General features: G+C 53.6%; 1 protein-coding gene across 1 annotated transcript in view; it reads right to left on the minus strand.

Annotated features, from left to right (window-relative positions):
- CSF1R (colony stimulating factor 1 receptor) overlaps positions 1–18,704 on the minus strand; it is a 30,375-nt gene that overhangs the window by 9,501 nt on the left and 2,170 nt on the right. Inside the window, exons 2-10 of the mRNA XM_029216592.1 lie at positions 16,202–16,459; positions 15,483–15,767; positions 13,672–13,808; positions 12,840–12,999; positions 8,481–8,667; positions 5,951–6,066; positions 5,679–5,799; positions 5,396–5,583; positions 3,584–3,699 (exon numbers count right to left, since the gene is read on the minus strand). Of these exons, the coding sequence (XP_029072425.1) occupies positions 3,584–3,699; positions 5,396–5,583; positions 5,679–5,799; positions 5,951–6,066; positions 8,481–8,667; positions 12,840–12,999; positions 13,672–13,808; positions 15,483–15,767; positions 16,202–16,459 (1,568 nt within the window). The remainder of the gene's footprint in view (positions 1–3,583; positions 3,700–5,395; positions 5,584–5,678; positions 5,800–5,950; positions 6,067–8,480; positions 8,668–12,839; positions 13,000–13,671; positions 13,809–15,482; positions 15,768–16,201; positions 16,460–18,704) is intronic.

Genomic DNA, 18,704 nt, shown 5'->3' on the forward strand with positions numbered 1-18,704 from the left:
GGTCCTGATTCAGGACGAGAGACTAGCGGTGAACCTAAGGACATCCATGTTACAGTTTCAGCAGACAGTCTGAAACGGGACAGGAAGAGGACCTCCTGAGTGTCAGAGGATTCAAACCCTGTGTGGGGGTGCCTTCCCAACACAAAGGATGGACACAGAACCGGGAGGGATTCCTTGACCTCGCCTGGCCACTTCCATCTCCAGGAGCCACTGTGGTGGCGGCTGTTTTATCCCCCCCTGCCACTTCTCCTTCCTCTGGCCCCGCAGCTGGGCCTGAGTCAGCCCCTCCCCAGCCCACCGCGAGCTGGCTATCTGGCTGGAACTTCAGCTCTCTCTCTGAATCCCAGACCTGATACCTGGAGGACGACGCAGCTGTCCCACGCCTGCCTCAGGCATCCCCACCCCTCTTCCTGGAAAGCAGACACTAGCTCTGCTCAGCCTCTGCTATCCCTAGACAGGGCTCCTGTGTAACTCCCGGGGGCTTCTACCCAGAGGGGCCTCTCCTCTGAAGGAGAACCCTAATGGGGAGGCCAGGATGGGCAGCCTCGGAATATAATGCTATCAGTGAGCGTCTCCCGAGCACTTCCTGTGAGCGGGTGCTGGGCTCCACACTCAACGTGCGTCATCTCACTTAATCCTCACAGCAGGCCCAGGCCACTTCCCCTTGGTGACCGAGGTAGGCATGGAATCATCAAAGTCCCCACAACTCCCCATCCAGGCCTGCTGTTTTGGGTGGGCAGATGTTTCCTGTCTCAGGAAGGGGGAGATCTGAACAGTTTCCACTGGAAATCTTGGGGACCCTCCTGTGCTTCCCCCATATACCTCCCAATCCCCAGAGCTCAGTTCCAACCCCCAGAATTCCAGCCTCTCCAGTGGCTTCCCCGTCTCCTTCGGTCCTCCCCATCACCATCATCCTTTCTTCCCCATGTCCTTCCTCCTTCCAGCCTGCTGACTCCTGCCCTTTTCTCTTCCCCCTTGGCCCCCCTTGTGGTCTCTCTGGGGGCCAGAAAGGCGATGAGTCAGCCCTGAGACAGAAGGAACCCTTCCCCCAAGCGGGGCCACCCCTCCCCTCAGGCCTGAGTAGTGAGGACAAGCCAGGCTGAGTCCCCAGTGAAGGGGCAAGACTCAGAACCCTGTGGAGCAGAGCAGAGGACACTTGGACAACAAGCCCTGAGGCAGGGCGTGGCCATCTTGACCCCTGGGATGTCCTCCTTCTCTTGGCCTTGGGTCAGCTCAGGGGCCAGTTCAGTTTCGTAAATGGGATAAGAGGTGACCAGAGTACATGTTCCAAAAGTGGCCCCGTGAAGAGAGCGTAAGGTGTCCCCAAACCATGGCTGGCCAAGGGGGCTGGGCGGCCCAAGGCAGAAAGGGCTGGAGGGGAACTGGGCCCTTCTCTAGAATCTCTGCAGGGCTGAGGAGGCAGCTCTGTGGGGACGGAGAGGCTGTTTTCAGCTCCATATAAGGAAGAACTTTGCAACAGAGCTGCACAGAGAAGGAACGGGAGGCCACAACAGTGAGTGAAGTCCTGTCCCCGGAGGTGGGCGGAGTTGGATGGATCTGGGTCTGAATCCCGCCTTGCCAGGCCCTAGGACTCTAGGAAAATTGGCGTCTCTAAGCCTCTGTCTCTCCATCTGTGAAATGGTGTTGATAATGGCAGCCGCCGCACCAGGCTGTGCTGAACGTTCACCGAGGTGACGGCGTGTAGAGGACTTAGCAGGGTGGTGGGCACGGACAGTGCTCCGAACGGATGCTGCACACCCTGGACCCAGGAGGAAGTTGGCTGGGAAACTCAAGATAGCTCGTGCATCTTGGGATTAGAGGGCTGTCTGAGGTTGGGCCCATCCAAGATTCAGACCCAGATCCATGCAACTCCCAACCCTTGGCTCTTAAACTAGACCATCAGCCTCTTGGCATGTCACAGGAGGAAGCTGTAAAGGTCACCCACCCCACCATGAACAGGTGGGGAAAATGAGGCCCAGAGCAGGCAGTCCACCCGCCAAGGTTGCATGAAGCCCAAAGAGGGCAGTCACCCAGCCAAGGTCTCATGGCAAACCAGTGTCCGAGCAGGACCCAGATCCCTGAAGACTTGACCTGGGGCCCTGGATTCTGCACTCAGAGCTGCCTCCTCATGCTGTGTGCTGACATAAGCACCGGACACCCCGTGGGCCCCTGGGGCACCCCCCACGTACCACCTACCTATCTACTCCAAGTCCTCTACTCACACTAAAACCCACAAGGCAGGTGTGGGGAAGAGAAGGCAACAGAGGAGCCCACAAGGTGGGTTATTCACCCCTAACTCACCTCACTCCCTTGTTCACACCTGCTGAACCTACAGGATGGGGTCCAACCCCTCAGACCCCCAACCTGTCCCCACCTGGGTCCTCTTCCAGGCATCAGTATTTCCGGAACTCACCTTGGTCTTCTCCCCACCTGCCTCTTTGTACACAGTGCCCTCTCCCCCAGAGACATCCTTTCCCTGAATCTCATCTCCCCCTGGCTGCCTGCCCCGTTCTCCAAGGCCTGTCCCACCCACGCCAAGCCACCTCCTCCAAGCAGACTCCCTTCCCTGCCAGCCAGAAAAGATCCCTCCACTTCTGGCCTCCCACAGCCTTCTGGCCTGGCCCTCTCAGTGCCTGACTGCACCAGAAGTAGTCTTTTATGTAGGGAGGCAGGGAGGCTAAGTGGTGGAGGCCACAGGCTCTGGGGTGCGAGGCAACTGGGACTCTTGGGCGGGTCCTTCAACCTTGCTGAGCCTGCTTCCTTACTGTAAAATGCTGACTGCTCTAGTCCCTGCCTCTAGATTGTTTTGAGGGTAAAATAAGATGATTCCATGGGTTTACAAAACGGCTTTTAAAAAACCAGCCTCTGCCATTGACCGGCTGTAGACTAGGGCAACTGTCTCAACCTCTCAGAACCTCAGCTTCCAACTCTGTAAAATGGGGTAGTGATACTACCCACATGCCATGGTTGTTGAGGTCAGTAAATGAGGGGATGTAGGTAACATGCTTCGTAACAATGCCCCTGAAATCGCCATCACTCACTGAGCACTCAGAGTGACAGGCAGTACACTAAACGTCAACGTGCAATTAACGGCAGACTTGATAATCATATTAAATGATGACGAGGACGATGACGGTCAGGCCTTCCCCTCCACTAACTTACCTGCCACCTGACAGAGACACAGGCCTGGCCCCATGATACCCTCTCTGTGTCCCTGGAAGCCCCCAGCTGGGACAAGTTCCCATGTTCATGCTCTCCCCAGCGGCCACAGCTCTCCCCGTAGCATCTCTCTCTGTGTGATCCACACCCTCACTTCCGTGGCTATTCGATTAGCAACCGTCTAGCTCACTAGACAGAGACTTCTACGAGGGCAAAACCTCAGAGGCTCCGAGTCTTGGCTCACCCAGCCACTGACACTGGCATACAGCAGGCGCCCATTAAAGAGCTGTTGGTTCAATGACTGGCTGACAGATGAATTCGTATTCACAGGGGCTGAAGGGTGGATCCACACAGCCTGGGGGCACTGCCCCAGGGTCTGGCTCACTCTGGTGCCTGGCCGCCCCCCAGCCCTGCCCAGGCTCACCTGCTTGTACTTGTACAAAAGCAACAGGAGTAGCAGCAGCAGCGAGGCCATGACGGACATGCAGGCCACCAGCACCGGCGTGAAGATGGGCTCATCAAGGGGCTGCGTGTAGGCTCCTGGAAAGGGTGGGGCAGAGGAGTGAGCAGCAGAAAGGGCCTTTGAGACCACCTGCTCCCCACTGGAACAGGCCAGTTGCCTGGAACTCAGTAGGTGCCCAATAAATTCTTACTGACTGAACGAGGAGTCCTCTCAGCGGGAAGCCCGTAGACCCTCCCCCAGCCGGGGGCAGGGTGGACCACCTCTCTAGCACTGCTCGTGACCAGCTCCAAACCCTGCCCAGACTCGCAGCCTCTGTGGCCAGCGGAGCCCCTCAGGTCACGCAGCCCACCCACTGCCCGTGCAAGGAGCCTCTGCAGCAGCCTGGCCTGGGGCTCAGCCATGACTTGCACACTCCCCCAGTGTGGAGACTTACCACCTACACCTCCGGCCAGCTCGGATGGAAAGACCTTCTAGAGGTTAGACTGAAATCTGCCTCCCCAGCATTTCCCTGCAGCTTCCCCGAGTGCCCTTTGGGACTACACAGCCCTTCTGGGAGTCTGAAAGCCAGGTTCATGGACCCGGGGTCTCCTCTTCCCAGATCAACAGCCCTAGTTCCCTTGATGTGTTTGGAAGGACATAATTTCCACCTCCTGGCCCAGATCAGCAGCATGAGTCTGAGGCCCAGCCTCACCTCTGCCACTTAGGAGGTGTGACAGTTGAACCTGTGACTTCTCTCTAAGCCTCAGGTTCATCATGCCCCAAGGGGGAAGGAAGACTGGACTAACCTCCTAGGGGTGGGCGAGTTCATTGAAATAATGCCTGCAAAGGGCTTAGCATGATACCTGGCGCAGTGTAAGCCTTCAAGAAAATGTTGGCTTTATTATTTGTGATATACGACCACCAGCTGCAAGACAGAGCAGCCAAGGCAGCGGCATGTGGAATCGGGCCTCAGCCCCACTTGCTTCAAGGCCAGCAGCTGGGGCACCTGCGGGCCCCCTGCGAGCCAGGCAGAGGCTCCCACTCTGTCCTCTCTGGGCCCAGAGAGCCTCACCAGGGCCTGGCACACAGTGGGTGCTGAATCTGCTTTTTAGAGGCCTGAGGGTTCTGTGGGCCTGTGCAGCCTTGGGCCTCTCAGAATCAGAGAACTAACCCACATGCAGCCTTTGTGCAACGCAGAGAAAGATGCCTCTTCCTCTAGATGGATGATGCAGCTGCGTTAGTGACCCCCGCCCTGGACAGTGGCCCTGAATGGATAGGACTGTGTCTCTGGCAGGAAGGGAATCTGGGAGGGATGGAGAAGGCCGTCAAGGCCGGCCCTGGGATTGGGGGAGGGGGTGAGGGGACTGTTCATTTGTCGCCTGCTCACATCACTAGACTACGCTCCGGGGAGGCACTGCTCCCTGCACGAAGTGAGTCCCAAATACACACTTGTGAACTAATGAGTCAGTTCAAGTGCAGGAATATGAGGAGAGGGGCCAGATAAGGCTGTGGCTGCTTCAAGCTGCTTTCTCTCTGCATCTCACGACTGCATCCCCTCTGCCCTTCTCCCCACTACTTCCAGCCCCACGGGTTCTAGACTCCCCCATCTCGCCACTTCAGGAGAGCTTTGGTCAGGAGGGGCCCTGAAGTCACACGCAGAGAGCTAGAACTCTGTATGGCTGGGATCTGCTTGGCACTGGAACTCTGGCCCTTGGTTCCCAGGGGTGGGGCTGTGGGGCAGTTTCCTGGGCCTCCTTCCCATCTTGGCCTGGAGCAGGCGGGTCAAAGGCTCACCTACAGAGACAGGCCCAAAGGCCTGGGAGCTGTTCCCCAGGCTGTTGTAGGCCCTGCACTCGTACGTCCTGTTGTGTTCCAAGGTCCCAGTGGCCAGCAGGCTCTGGACGGTCACCTTGTGGAAGGGCTTTTGGCTCAGGACCTCAGGGTTTGGGTCATCCAGGACCAGCACTTGGGTCTTATCACATCTGGGAAGAACAGAGTGTGGCTCAGAGTTTCAGGGTGCCCGACCCCTGCCCCAGCCCCTGCGCCCAGGTGAGGAAGGCAACCAGAGCCCGCTTACCTGTTCGTGTGGCCCCTGCACTGCACCCACGTCACATTGGGCTGGGGGTACCCTGAGGCTTCACAGAGCAGGGTTTTAGAGCCGTTGATGAGGGTCCACGTGACCTCTACCTCTGGGGGGTCTGAGGTAGAGGGAGGGGCAAAGGAGGGAGGAGTCAGCCCCAGAGGCCCGCCTCCTGGCTTGACCACCCGACACTGAGTCTTCTCTCCACCAGCCCAGCCATCCCGGCAGCCTCAGGAACCCCATGTCCCCAGCCCCACTCCATCACTCACATAGAAGGGTGAGTTCAAAGGTCAGGGTCTCCTCGCCTCTGGCATTTCTGGCCTGGAAGGAGTAGTGGCCGGCCTCGAAGGGCTTCAGGCGAAGCAGGGTGAGGGTGGAGGTGTACCTGCATGAGAGGAGCAGGCCATCTGGGGTGAGGACAGTGGGCTCAGACAACCACCTTATAAGGGATTTATTTTTGGTAAAGTGTCCGGGGCACAAAGGTCTTGGCTGAACCAAGTACCCAGTCTGAGTGCCCCTGAGACACGCAAAAACCCCCAACCCAATTCCCTTAATTGCTTCTTTCATCCGTAAAGCGCTTTTGTTCTGAGGTTTAGTAGACGTGATGTCTGTAAAATGCCAACACTGGGAGGCACATCACAGGTCCCAATGAATGTACCTACTTTCACCACCATCACTGGGCTAAACAATCCTTGCTGAAGACGCTAGCACCCAGGTCAGCTTCCATCCCTAAAGCGCCAACCCTGCCAAGAGGGACCTTGAGAGGGGAGAGAGGCAGGATGTAGCCATGGGCTCCAGAGAACAGGGCTCAAGTCCTAATGTTGCCATTTCCTAGCTGTGTGACCTTAGACAAGTACTTAACCTCTCTGATCCTTTGCTTCCTTTTCTGTAAGGGTGACACTTACAGTAATTAATCCACACACTCAACCTAAGGACTAAAGGGATATATATTCAGAGTGCCTGATAGAGTGCCTGACTCATTGTAGGCACTTGTCTCTTTACTGGAAAATATCTGCAGCCATTACTAGACTAAACCCCATGGCATTCAGAGAGCAATCCTTGAGATAACTAACATCTCCTTCTTAAACTGAAAGAAGTTAACTTTCTGCATGAGTCAAAATCACCATTATGAACACACCTATCACGTGGGCTGTTTGGTGCCCACGCTTATCTGCCCTGTGCTGAATGGCCCCAGATTACTATGTTTGAGGGCATCTCCCTGGTTCCTTTCCACAGTGTCCCTGTCGCTTACAGACCCCTGAAACCTATCCATGGGCCAGCCTCCTTCCAGGGGTCTGCAGACTCCAGATTCAGAACTTCTGCTTTAGACGAGGGGAAGCTAGAAATCCTGGCCGGAATGGACAAGAAGGGAACTGGGAAGAGGAAGATAAGGACAAGGGAACATCCTTGTTGATTCTGATGATCGACAACACAAGAATCCAGGAATCAAAGAGGTTTGGGCTTCTGGAGCTAGGAAGAGAACTCCAGAGAATTTGGGAGTTGGAAGATGTCTAGGGATTGTCTAGCCCAGGGATGGCAAACAGGTCTCCTCTCATGAGCCAGTTATGATGGAAATATAGCCTAGAGACTGTGTTGAGAAGGACTCTGAGGCTGCATCTGGCAGGATGGGTTCAAAAATGAATTAGGAAAGGGTTCAAAAATGAATTAGGAAAGGGTTCAAAAATGAATTAGGGGGCTTCCCTGGTGGCGCAGTGGTTGAGAGTCCGCCTCCCGATGCAGGGGACACGGGCTCGTGCCCCGGTCCGGGAAGATACCACATGCCGCGGAGCGGCTGGGCCCGTGAGCCACGGCTGCTGAGCCTGCGCGTCCGGAGCCTGTGCTCCACAGCGGGAGAGGCCACAGCAGTGAGAGGCCCGCGTACCGCAAAAAAAAAAATAAATAAAAAATAAAAAATAAAAAAAATCAATTAGGGGTCTCTGTCACGAGTGAGGGAGGGGAAGTTATCACACGCACACCACATATTTGCTGTCCTTGATGGAGCTGTACTCTCTCATTCAAATAGAACAGGGTAAAGAAATTATTATTTTCACACTTGGTATCAGTGTTCCTCCTTGGGGAAGAAACTCTCTTGTTTAGAAAACTACCTGGGGTTAGGTCACTTTGGATGAGGAAGTAAGACCCCGAGGACAGAGTCCACAGGAGACAAGAAAAAGAGATTTCTAAAATGTTGTGCATGTGGGATGAGCAGGATTCTGGGAGTGGAGAGATGGGAGGATGCAGAGTCACACGGCACTCTATAAGAAGAGCTCTGAGCCTGTGGAGAAGAGCACAGCTGGTGAGAAATTCTCAGGGGTGGATGACCACAGGCTTTTAAAGAACTTCTGATGTATCTGTGACTGAGAGATGTTAATTCCCTCTATTCCCCAAACCTGTGTATGTGGCAGATACGTCGTGCGATTGCTATTAGGTGTGTGACTATGAGTGGAAATCATGGGGGGGTGTCTTCTGCATTTGGATTAGTCACAAAAGAGGAGGCATAAGATCGAGACCTTGGGTGACCATCAGAATGCATGCCCCCAAGAAATGGTAGAATTCTTGAAGAGGACATTGGATTTTCCAAGGATATAGGACAGAGGGATACACTAATTTGATCTACATCTCAGACGCTGATGACTGATATCGAGGTTCGACATAGTCAAGAAAAATGAGACCTAGAAACGGGAAAGGACTCGCTCCAGGTCACGCAGCAAGGTTGAGATAGGACCCAAGTGTCCTGACTCCCGGCTGAACTGCTCCATCTGGCTGTGGGCTATGTGGATGCGAGCTAATAGGTGATACCTGTATGTGCCCTTGTTGGTTACAAAACTGAGCTTGGGCTGGTGGCCAAGGAAGGGTCCCCGATAGGTCCAGTTAAAACTTTGCAGGCTTGGGTAGGCCTCCACCTTGACTTTGAGTTCTATCTTCTCACCCACGGTCACCTCCTGGAGGAGGTTCTGCTCAGAGGTCAAGTTCAAGTAGGCACTGTCTGGAAAGCAGAATGCACAGAGATCTGGCATTAGTGGGAAGATACCCCAGTGTGTGTGTTCATTTAGCAATCCACCCATTGAGCCCGTCTTTCAGCTGGGCCCTCCCTGAGCACCTACCATGTGCCAGGCACACAGACTCTGCCCATAACCCAGACTTGCCCTCTCTCATCTCTTTTCCCACCACCCCCAGGGCTCCAAACTCTTCTCTTCTTCACTGAGTTCCTGGGACAACTTGGGCAAATTCCTATCCTCCTTGGCACCTCTACATCTTTATTTATATAACGAAGAGATTGAATATATCTATGTTGTTATAACTTTATGGAAATTTTTCTAGCAGTTAAAAAAAAAGTCTGGTTTTTTTTTTTCCATACGCTCTCACCCATTTCCCCTTTTTTCAGTAGTAGTATAGTCAATGCAGCTTCCATATCCAGCTCTAAAGTGGGCACGGGATCCAGGCCAGCCAATCAGGGTAATCTGTCCCCTTGGGACCAGTGATTGATTTTGGGGCTAGGCATGTGAGTCCATGACTCTAATTTCCATAATTTTTGTTGGAACTCGAGGGAAAGAGAAGCTTTCATTCCACTGGGGTTTCCAAACTTGGTGCTGCCCCGCAAGAAAAATAAAGAGCTAAGAGTTGGGAAGCAACAGATTCTTGTCCACACCTGAACACCCAAATCTAACGAAACCAGAAGCTCATATACATGGGGGTTTTACCTATAATTCCTCTTTTGATTAGGCCAGTTTGAGTTGATTTCTAGTACCTATAACTGAAAGAGTCTTGGCTGGTTTCTTCTAAGTAAATGCATGAATTAAAATCAAGCTGCTCTGATTGAATTGTAGGCAAAGGAGAGGTGCAAAAACCCCCATCCATTCAGCCTCTCTTTGCCTCTCATGGAAGCTACTCTAATACCCTCTTAAAATCCCAAGGCTTTGCAAAAAGACCAGATGATCTCTCAGGGCTCCTCTTCTCACTCAATTCTATGAAACCTAAAATTCACTCTTCTACCCTGTGTTGTTCCTGCTCAAAAAGCTCCCTGTGATTACCCATCACCTCCACTATTCAGCTTGGCATTCAAGGCTCTTCTCATTCAAGTCTTCCTATGCCCATCTAGCCACGTCCCCACTTCACACACACACACACAATTCTCCACCCATCTCGATGTTCTCATGTCCCCTGAACACACCACAGTCATTCCAACCTTGGATGTTGTGCTCAAGTCATTTCCTGCACCAGGAACCCCATATTCTTCCTCTCTTCTATTTAGATCCTTCTCATTCTCCAAGACTTGTACCCATTAGGGAGACTCCACCCATCCACTCCAGGCTAAAGGGAGCTCTCCTTCCTCTGGATTCCTGTTGCTTTTTTTTTTTTTAAATTGAGGTATAATTGATGTACAATGTTTGATAAGTTTCAGGTCTACAACAGAGTGCTTCACAAGTTTTAAAAGTTTTACTCCATTTATAGTTATTATAAATTAGTAGCCATATTCCTTGTGTTGTACAACATATGCTTGTAGCTTATTTATTTTATACATAGTAGTTTGTGCCTCTTAGTCCTCTTCCCCTATACTGCCTCTCCCACCTTCTCTCTCCCCACTGGTAACCACTAGTTTGTTCTCTATATCTGTGAGACTGCTTCTTTTTTGTTATAGTCATTCGTTTGTGGTACTTTTTTAGATTCCACATATAAGTGATATCATACAATATTTGTCTTCTCTGACTTATTTCACTTAGCATGGTGCCCTCTGCTGCCCTTTGAGATGACACATTCATTAGGCACCACATCTACACTACTTCATGTATCTGGTTCCTCCTTTAGGTAGCTGTCTTCTCTGAGTTTGTGAGCTTTTAGGGCAAGGCTGTTTTCTTCTCTCTTCTCCCCTTAGCCAGCCAGCCAGCCAGCCAGGCAGCCAGCCATCCAAACTCCAGTCACTTCCCACCACCTCCAGCATTACCACACCATCACCTCTAGCTCAGACTAGCAGTAGCCTCCTGTCTCCCTGCTTCTACCCTCATCTCCCTATAGACAGTCCTCAACAGAGCACCAGAAAGCCATGTTATATTTTGTTACCTCCAAGTCAGATGATGTCACCCCTTTGTTCAGACCCTCCAATGGCACCCCATCTCTCTCAAGAGGAAAAGCCCAAGTCCTCACCTTGGCCTACGGGGACCTTCCCCTTCACCTCTGACCTCAGCTTCTACCGCTCTTCCTCTTGAGCTCCAGCCCAGTCACACTGGCTGACCTGCTCCTTGCATGTGGTGAGCATGGACCTGCCTTAACAACATTGCTTGCCCTCTGCCTGAAGCTCTCTTCTCCAAGATTCTACATGGCTTGGTCCTTCACCCACCTCAAGTCTTTGCTCAAATGTCAGCTTCCCAGTAAGATCTTCCTTGATGATCACCCTATTTTAAACTGAAAACCCTATCAAACTGATTTGCTTTTTTATAATTTATTTTGCTTGTTGCTGTCTTCTCCCAACAAGAGTACTCCAAGTGGGCAGGGGTTTTTCTATCTCTTTCATTTGTAGCTGTATTCTCAGCATTGAGAAGTATCCGGCCAGATGTGTGAAGGAAAACAAACATCTACTGAGTGACTACTGTATGTCTGCACTAGAAAACGATAGGATTAGAATCCAAAACTGGGAGACGGTTCAATGCTCTCCTCTCCTGCCTTAGCCCTCAAAGCTCCCAGCATAGGATGGGCCCACAGCAGAGCTTAGGTGCTTCCGTAAGCCTAATGCGTTGTTTGTGCTGTGAGGGTAGTGATTCTCATGCTCCCCCCTCCCCGCCTCCCCTCGGGCTCCCATAACTTTTAACACACGAGGTGTGGCCAGACTGAAATGACTCAGAGCCTGTCCGCACCTTGAAGAAACTCCCCTTAGCTCTGGATTCTCAGCCCAGTGGCTGTTGCTGCCTCTCACCCAATCACTCTGTTCAAAGACCCGGGATTCATCTTGGCTCCTTTATCCTTCACCCCTTCATCCCAGCAGTCACCAAGTCTGGTCCATCATCCCTCCGAAATCGTTCTGGATGACAGACTCTCCTGGGCCGCTGCCGTGGTCCAGCACCCTTCGCAATCTCTAGCCTGGACCACTGCATTAACCGCCCTCATGGGTCTCCAGGCTCTAGTCTCCCATCCAATCCACACGGCGTAGGGCTGAGCCTTCTCAAATAACATCTCCTCATGCACACTTAGCATTTACTGTATGCCAGGTCCTATTCTAGGTACTTCAAATATATATATATTCACATATTCATTTAATTCTCACAGCAATCCTATGAGACAGTTACTGTTAGCATCCCCATTTTGCAGATGGGGAAACAGAGTAAGGAACCTGCCTAAGTCATTGGTGGAGCCGGGTTGGAATGTGCCCCAGGAGTGTGGGTTCCTGACCACCACACAGTGGACCCTCTGTGCAATCTGATCTCATCACTCTCCTCTTAACACATTTAACGACCTCCACCGGATACGATGCAAACTCCCCACCCAATTTGCCCTCAGATACTACCTTCAGCACTGCTTTCCTGTGACCACCCCTGCCTCCCCTTCACGTCCCTGCTGTTGTCAGCTTCTCTGGATGTCTCACATGCTCTTGCTCTCTTCGCCTTTGCGTCTTTGCATATGCTGTTCCCTCTGCCAGCAGTGCTGTTCCCCTTCCTTTTCCACCCCTCTGCCTGGCTAACCCACCTCCATTCTTCTGGTCCCAGCTTAGAGGCCACTTTGTCCAAGCCTTGGTTGGGGGTCTCGCTTGGTGTTCCCAGGACACCCCACACTTCCCCCATGACCGCACTCGGTGGTCATTGTCTGTTCACGTGTCTCTGTGATGTGGGTTTCCCAGGCATGGAGGAAGGAATGAATGAGTGAACAGTGAAGCCCAGGAGGGAGCTACTGGACACCAATCCCCAACCAGAACTAATGATGCTGGAATGAGATGCAGCCATGCACTGTGGGACCTCCAAGGCGGGAGGGAGGGATTCTGGGGCGGGGGGCGGGGGACCTGGGAGGGCTGTCAGTGTCGTGGCTCCTTAACCAGGTCCAGAAAAAGGGGATTCTAGCGAGCTGTTCTAACAATGTCTCCTCCTTCCCTGCCATCAGCTCCCTCTCAATCCCCTTATGCACCCCCTCACCCCAGGATCCCTGATGACTCTTCCCCACCACCCTGATGCTTACCTACCACCCAGAAGACCATGGAGGCGGAGTGGATGCCCCGGGCATTGGTGGCCATGCAGGTGTAGTTGCCAGCATCTTGGAAGCCTACGTGATCGAGGTTGAGGGTCAGGACTTTTTGATAACGGTTGTCATGGAAGTCGGATTGTTGAGAGATTGTGAGCTGCAGCCAGAAGGAATGGAAATGGTATACTGAGGTTGTTTAGGAATTAGAAAGATCTGGTTTCTAATCCTCAGCCTTAAAGAATTACTATCTACCTCTCCTTGGGCAGGGACTGAACTCTGAGCCTCAGTTTCTTCATCTGCAAAATGGGACTGACATTGGCCCCACGCTCTTAGGGTTGTAGAGTAAGTGAGACGGAGCAGGCAAATGGCACAGGGCTAGCCTGGCACACGGTAGGCACAAGGAGGAAGGATGTTCTTAGAAGCAGCCGAATGCCATTTCCTCCTGAGAAAAGCCCCTCTCCGTCCTCTCTCCAGAGTTTTTCTGAAAGGATTCTTACATTCCTGGGCTTTAGAGGTGGCCTAGGAACCCCTTGCTAAGTCAGAAGTGAGCTGCCATGTGGCTCTTGTCTACAGGCTGGGGCAAAGGTCATGGGTCAAGGAGGTGGAGTACTGCCTCCTCCCACCAACCCCCACAAGATTTAGCGGCACGAGCCCGAGTCCTGCTTCTGGATCAGCTACTGACTGGCAGTGAGATCTTGGGTGAGCCCACTCCCCTCTCTGGGCCTGGGCCATGCCCTCAGCCCAGAGAGCCAGCTTGAGGTGGGGCTGGGGACTGCATCCTGCAGGGCCTGGTGTGTCAGAAGGATGGACAGACTCCCCAGGGACTGACCTTGGTGTCTCCGTGTTGGAGGAAGACATCAAAGTTGACATCAACGTTGCTGGCTGAGCATATGATCTGGGCAGCCTCTCCTTGAATCCGCACCAGCTCTGTAGGCTTCAGTGTCAAGGTCGGGGGTCCTGGGATGACTGAGGTCAGGGCAAGGGACCCATGAACATCCAGGCCAGAGCTGTCACTCTGCTTCCTGCCATGGGCCAGACTCCCATCCCAAATCCTGGGAGGCAGCCCCGACGCCTCAGTTTTCCCCACGACAAGTCCTGTCTCCTAAATAGACCTTGAAAAGCCCCCTTTGCTCCATCACCAGCGCCTCTCCCCAGCCTCACCCTCGTTCTCTGCTCTGGACCCCTTCAGGCACCTGGGAGGCCTCCCTCCTTCCTCGCAGCGGCCAAAGGGAGCTCTTTGCAATGAAAATTGGATCATGCCTCTCTCTCGTGACAATATTCAGTGGCTTCTCATCATCACACATAAAAGCCGAAGTCCCTCCCACCTCTCCAGGCCCCGCTCCCGACCCGTGGACACCTGCCACCCTCCACTCCCCCAGCTGCCTTTCCCACCGCACAGCCTTTCCCACCCAGCGACTCTGCACTTGCCCTTCCTTCCAGGAATGCCTTCTCCCACGCTTTGACTGCCTGCCTCTTCTCATCCTTCAGATCTTTAGCTCAGACATTCCTCGGAGAGGCCTCCTGTCACAGTTTCGCTGAATTAGCCTCATCCCCCACCCCCCCGCCCCATATTTCTTCACAATGGGTATTTACTGACTTTCTCTCCCGTCTGTCTCCCCAGTAAATGTCAGATCCATGAAGGCGCTATCCCTCACAGCTAGTCCAGTGCCTAAAACATAGTAGGAACTGAATGAATATTTCTAGCTGTTGCTGTTGTTGAAAGATAACCTAATTCAGTTCCTCAAGGTCCAGACACTAAGGGACTCACCCGTGGTCACTGAGAGGGTCATGGCCGAACTAGAGCCCAGGGCTCTCTCTGCAAAGTGCAGGGAAAGGGCCTTCATGGCTCCCTCTGCCCACAGGGTGGGGTCCTTTGACTTCCTGGACAGTTTCGTGGCCTCAGAGCACAGGGACTTGGGTCAGCCATGCCGTTCTGACCCTGGCCTCATTACAGGTACCTGATTCCTGTCTCAAGCCCAGGTTCTGAGCCTGGGGTCCTGCTGACACATACCAATCCTTCCAGAAACCAGAATCCTGTCCACCATCCCAGCAGAGACAAGGGGGAATAGGAGTGAGACTTCACCAGCATTTTTGCCCCCCAGAGAGAGGTGTCCCACGCACCCACCACCACGATGCCCCATCGCCTGGCTCACTACCCCCCTTCCTGTGCCCAGCACCAGACCGGCACTGAGTGGGAAATCCACGTCTGAGAGTGTGGGAGAGCTTCGGGCCCTCCTTCCGTTCCTGGAACATTCGAAGCCTGTTCCCAGCTCATGACTAGGTACCTGCTGTTTCCTCTGCTGTTTCCACCTTCTCATAATTCACATTTCAGCTCAAATAAAATGCCACTCTCTCCATGAGCCACCCCCCTCACTCCCACACACTCTATTCCATCTCCCTGCTCAATGATTTTCACAGCCTGTCTCACGATCTGAGACCACCTTGCCCGTCGAGTTACTGGCTTATGTGTGCTCTGCCTTTCTGTGCCCGACACCTTACCGTCTTGCCCCAGTAGACGCCCCATAGATCACTCTGTCGCGATTGGGAGGAAGAGATGAAACAAAGCCCCCCCTGCCCCCCCTCCCCCATTACCTCCCCTCAGGCCAGGTGCCAGCTCTCTGTCCCTCCCGGCCCACACACCTTTCTGAACTTTAAGCCGGATGCTGAGGGACTTCACCATCCTGCCGTCCACCCGAGCACTGCACTCGTAGTCCTGGCTCTCGATGAACTTGGCCTTGTGGATGATGAAGCCGTGCGAGGGCAAGAAGGAGTAGTTGGTTTGGCGCAAGACAGGTCGGCCACGCACCCGCACCAGCGAGACGCCTGCCCCCAGCGCTGGGTCCGTGAGCAGGCAGGGCAGCAGCGCGTCCTGACCCTCCATCACCGTCACTTCCTCGACCAGGACCCTCCAGGGCCGAACAGGGTCTGGGGAACGTGGGGATACAGGGTTACAACTGCCTTCCCTCCACCAGGCCAAGAGGTCCCTGGACATTGGTGACAGGGAAGCTCAGAGATGCTGATCATTTGCCTGAGGTCACACTATACCAGGGAAGCTCAGCTGATGCTTGGGGCTCTGAAGCCAGGTCCAGCCCCACTATTTAATGCTGTGTGACCTTGGGCAAATGACTCAACCTCTCTGAGCCTTTGGAAAATGGGCAGAATCACAGAACCACCTCACAGGGTTGTTGTGAGGACAACGTTCAATTAGAAGCACTGCCACAGGTCCTTGTTCGTGGCAGGTACTCAGCAAATGTGGAGCTGCCTTACTGTGATTGTTAACATTAGGGCCCAGCCCTCCTGCGCATTCGTGGTGGGACCTGCTTGGCTAGTCCTCTTGGGAGTGGGCTCACAGTCCTCACCTTTGACATAGAGATGGATGGTGGCGCTGCCCCCCAGGGGGTCTCCACGCTCAGTGCAGCGGTAGGTTCCCGTGTTTAGGAAGGTGGCATTGCTCGTGGTGAGGATGCCGCTGGGGGCATCAGCGTCCAGAGTCCAGTAGGTGGAAATGGGGCCGTCCCATTCCACGCTGCCGTTGCTCACACATCTCAAGGTCACGGCTGTGCCTGGCTCCACGACCAGCTCAGGGCCACTGGGCTCTATCACCGGGACCCCCTGACCTGGTGACGGGGGGGGGGGTGGCAAACAGAATTGAGGCCTGAGGTGACACTGCCTTGGCCATACCCTGCCTCTGAGATGGGTGCTGCCCTGGCAGGGGTGATGCTTGTTCTGGGGTTCAGCTGTGACTTGCAGGATCACCTTGAACAAGTTCCTGCCCCTCTCTGGTCAGTTGCTCAGGCCCCCAGCCCAAAGCTGCTGTGATGGACTGATGTCTCTGATGGAAGGGTAGTAGGAGATTTCTCGGCCTCCAACCCAGCCGCTGTCCCATGGGGGCTCCCCCAGCTTCTGGCCTCAGTCTCACTGGCAATGACTGCATCATTCTCCCCAGGAGTGGACTCCTTCAGCTCCATGTACAAAGTGGGCTGCATCCCTGATGCTAAGCCCAGCACCCAGCTCAAAGAAGGGGCTTCAGACAAGCAAAGGAAGAAACAAATGAATGGAATGTTCATGGCAGAGTCCTCTGAGTTAATTTACACGGGGAAGAAGAAAAGCGGTGTAGGATCTTAGCCCAGCAGAGTTAGACAGGTTCAGAAGTCTTCTGTTGTGCCCACTCCCATCATTGGACGTCTGGTCTATAACACAGTAAGATGGTTCAGAGGCTCTGTGTCTCAGTTTCCTCACTTATAAAATGGGGACCATAATTGTACCCATTTATTGGGATAGATATCAGGAGATTTAAACGCATGGAAAGCCTTTAGAACATCACCTGTCACCAAATATAAATACTCAGTAAGGCTAGCCCTTATGTTTATTACCTAGTCCACCCCCAGCAACCCACCCTGACATCCCAGCACTGCTGCGTTTACTAGGGAGACAATCTCTTTTAAGGAAAATTTTCTTGAAGAAAAGAGAAATTGAAACTCATCTCAGGCCCTCCGGGAAGAAGGCCCATCACCTCTGCAGTGTCAGCATTTTTCCAGGGTCTAAAATAGGGGCAGTGGAGGGAAGTGAGAGCTGATTCAAGGCCTTGGAGGGGCTGCCAGGCGCCCTCCAGCCTGTGCAGGCGGAAGTACATTGCTGGCACCCGGCCCAGACCCGGTTTCCGCTCAGCCTGCAGCCCTTCTCCCAGAGATGCTCTCACTTCTGCTTCCCGGCCACGGGGAGAGAACCCCTCGCCCCCAGGACAGGGGGTACCACCTGCTGGGCATTGGCATATCTCAGGCTGTGGGTCCTGGCTCTGCCACTGACCCACTAGGTACCCCTAGTGAGTCTAAACCTTCTGTCCCAGCGATGGGGCCACGGACACGCTAGCCCTGAGGGCACCAGGTAAATTCAGGGACTCTACGTCGTCCTGCACTAAAGTTTCTTAAATAGGTCTTTCCATCCCACTGCCCCACCACCCCACCCTCACCATAGACCCCAGAATTGGAAAGATCCTCTCTGTCAAATGATATCAGGATGGCTTATGTTTTCATTTTGTACCCATCAGAGGTGCACAGCCTCTCTGCCCGAGCTTCTGATTGGCATAAAGGATTGAGTGAATACTACCAAAGCCAACACCTGAGGGTTGTAGCCAGCAGTCCTGTGCTGCTGACCACCAGGGATGGGGACAAACATCATTTCTGGCAGGCTGTTGGCAAGTCCCAACAGAGTGGGTGCTGGCCTATTACTGCTGCAGCTGTGCAGCGCCCCAGGCAGGGTTGTATCGCAGGAAAGAGCTTGGATTGTGGGGTCACACCAACCTGGGTCTAAAACTTGGTTTTCCCCTGCTAACTGCGTAGGTTGCTTAACCTCTGACCCTCAGGCTACTCTTCCATCCAATGAGAAGAATCCCAATTCCCACCGCTGAGAGGTCTTAGGAGGATTCAGTGAGGTGATATGCAGCCTCTGGCTCACTCAACTCTCCTGCCCTGGGTTACTGGCTTCAGCTGCTACACTTCTAACCTTCCCTCTGGTCCTGACACTCTGATAGCTGAATTTTTTAACTTTTAAAGGTCACAGCCTATGCCTGTAACATCCCCTGGTCTCAGATTCTGTGATTCTGTATTCTGCTTCTGCCCCTGCCTGGTCTCACAGGTGCCTTCTCCCTTCCCCTCCCCTGCTCTGGCCTCTAGCTCTGGCCTCGGCCTCCTGGAAATGTAGTCAGAGAGGCATCTCTCTTGTTTCGTCCTGTCATCTCAAATATTCACGCAGGACAGGGCTGACACCCTCAACTTCCGCCCCAGCTCCCCACTGCTGGCTTGGCTGACAGGAAGAAAAATCCTGCTCAGGGCCATCCTCCCTGGGCTGGGGCTGGACCCCTTC

The sequence above is a fragment of the Monodon monoceros genome, unplaced genomic scaffold, assembly GCF_005190385.1.
Source record: "Monodon monoceros isolate NGI ecotype Baffin Bay Population unplaced genomic scaffold, NGI_Narwhal_1 Super_Scaffold_12, whole genome shotgun sequence".
NCBI lineage: Eukaryota > Metazoa > Chordata > Mammalia > Artiodactyla > Monodontidae > Monodon > Monodon monoceros.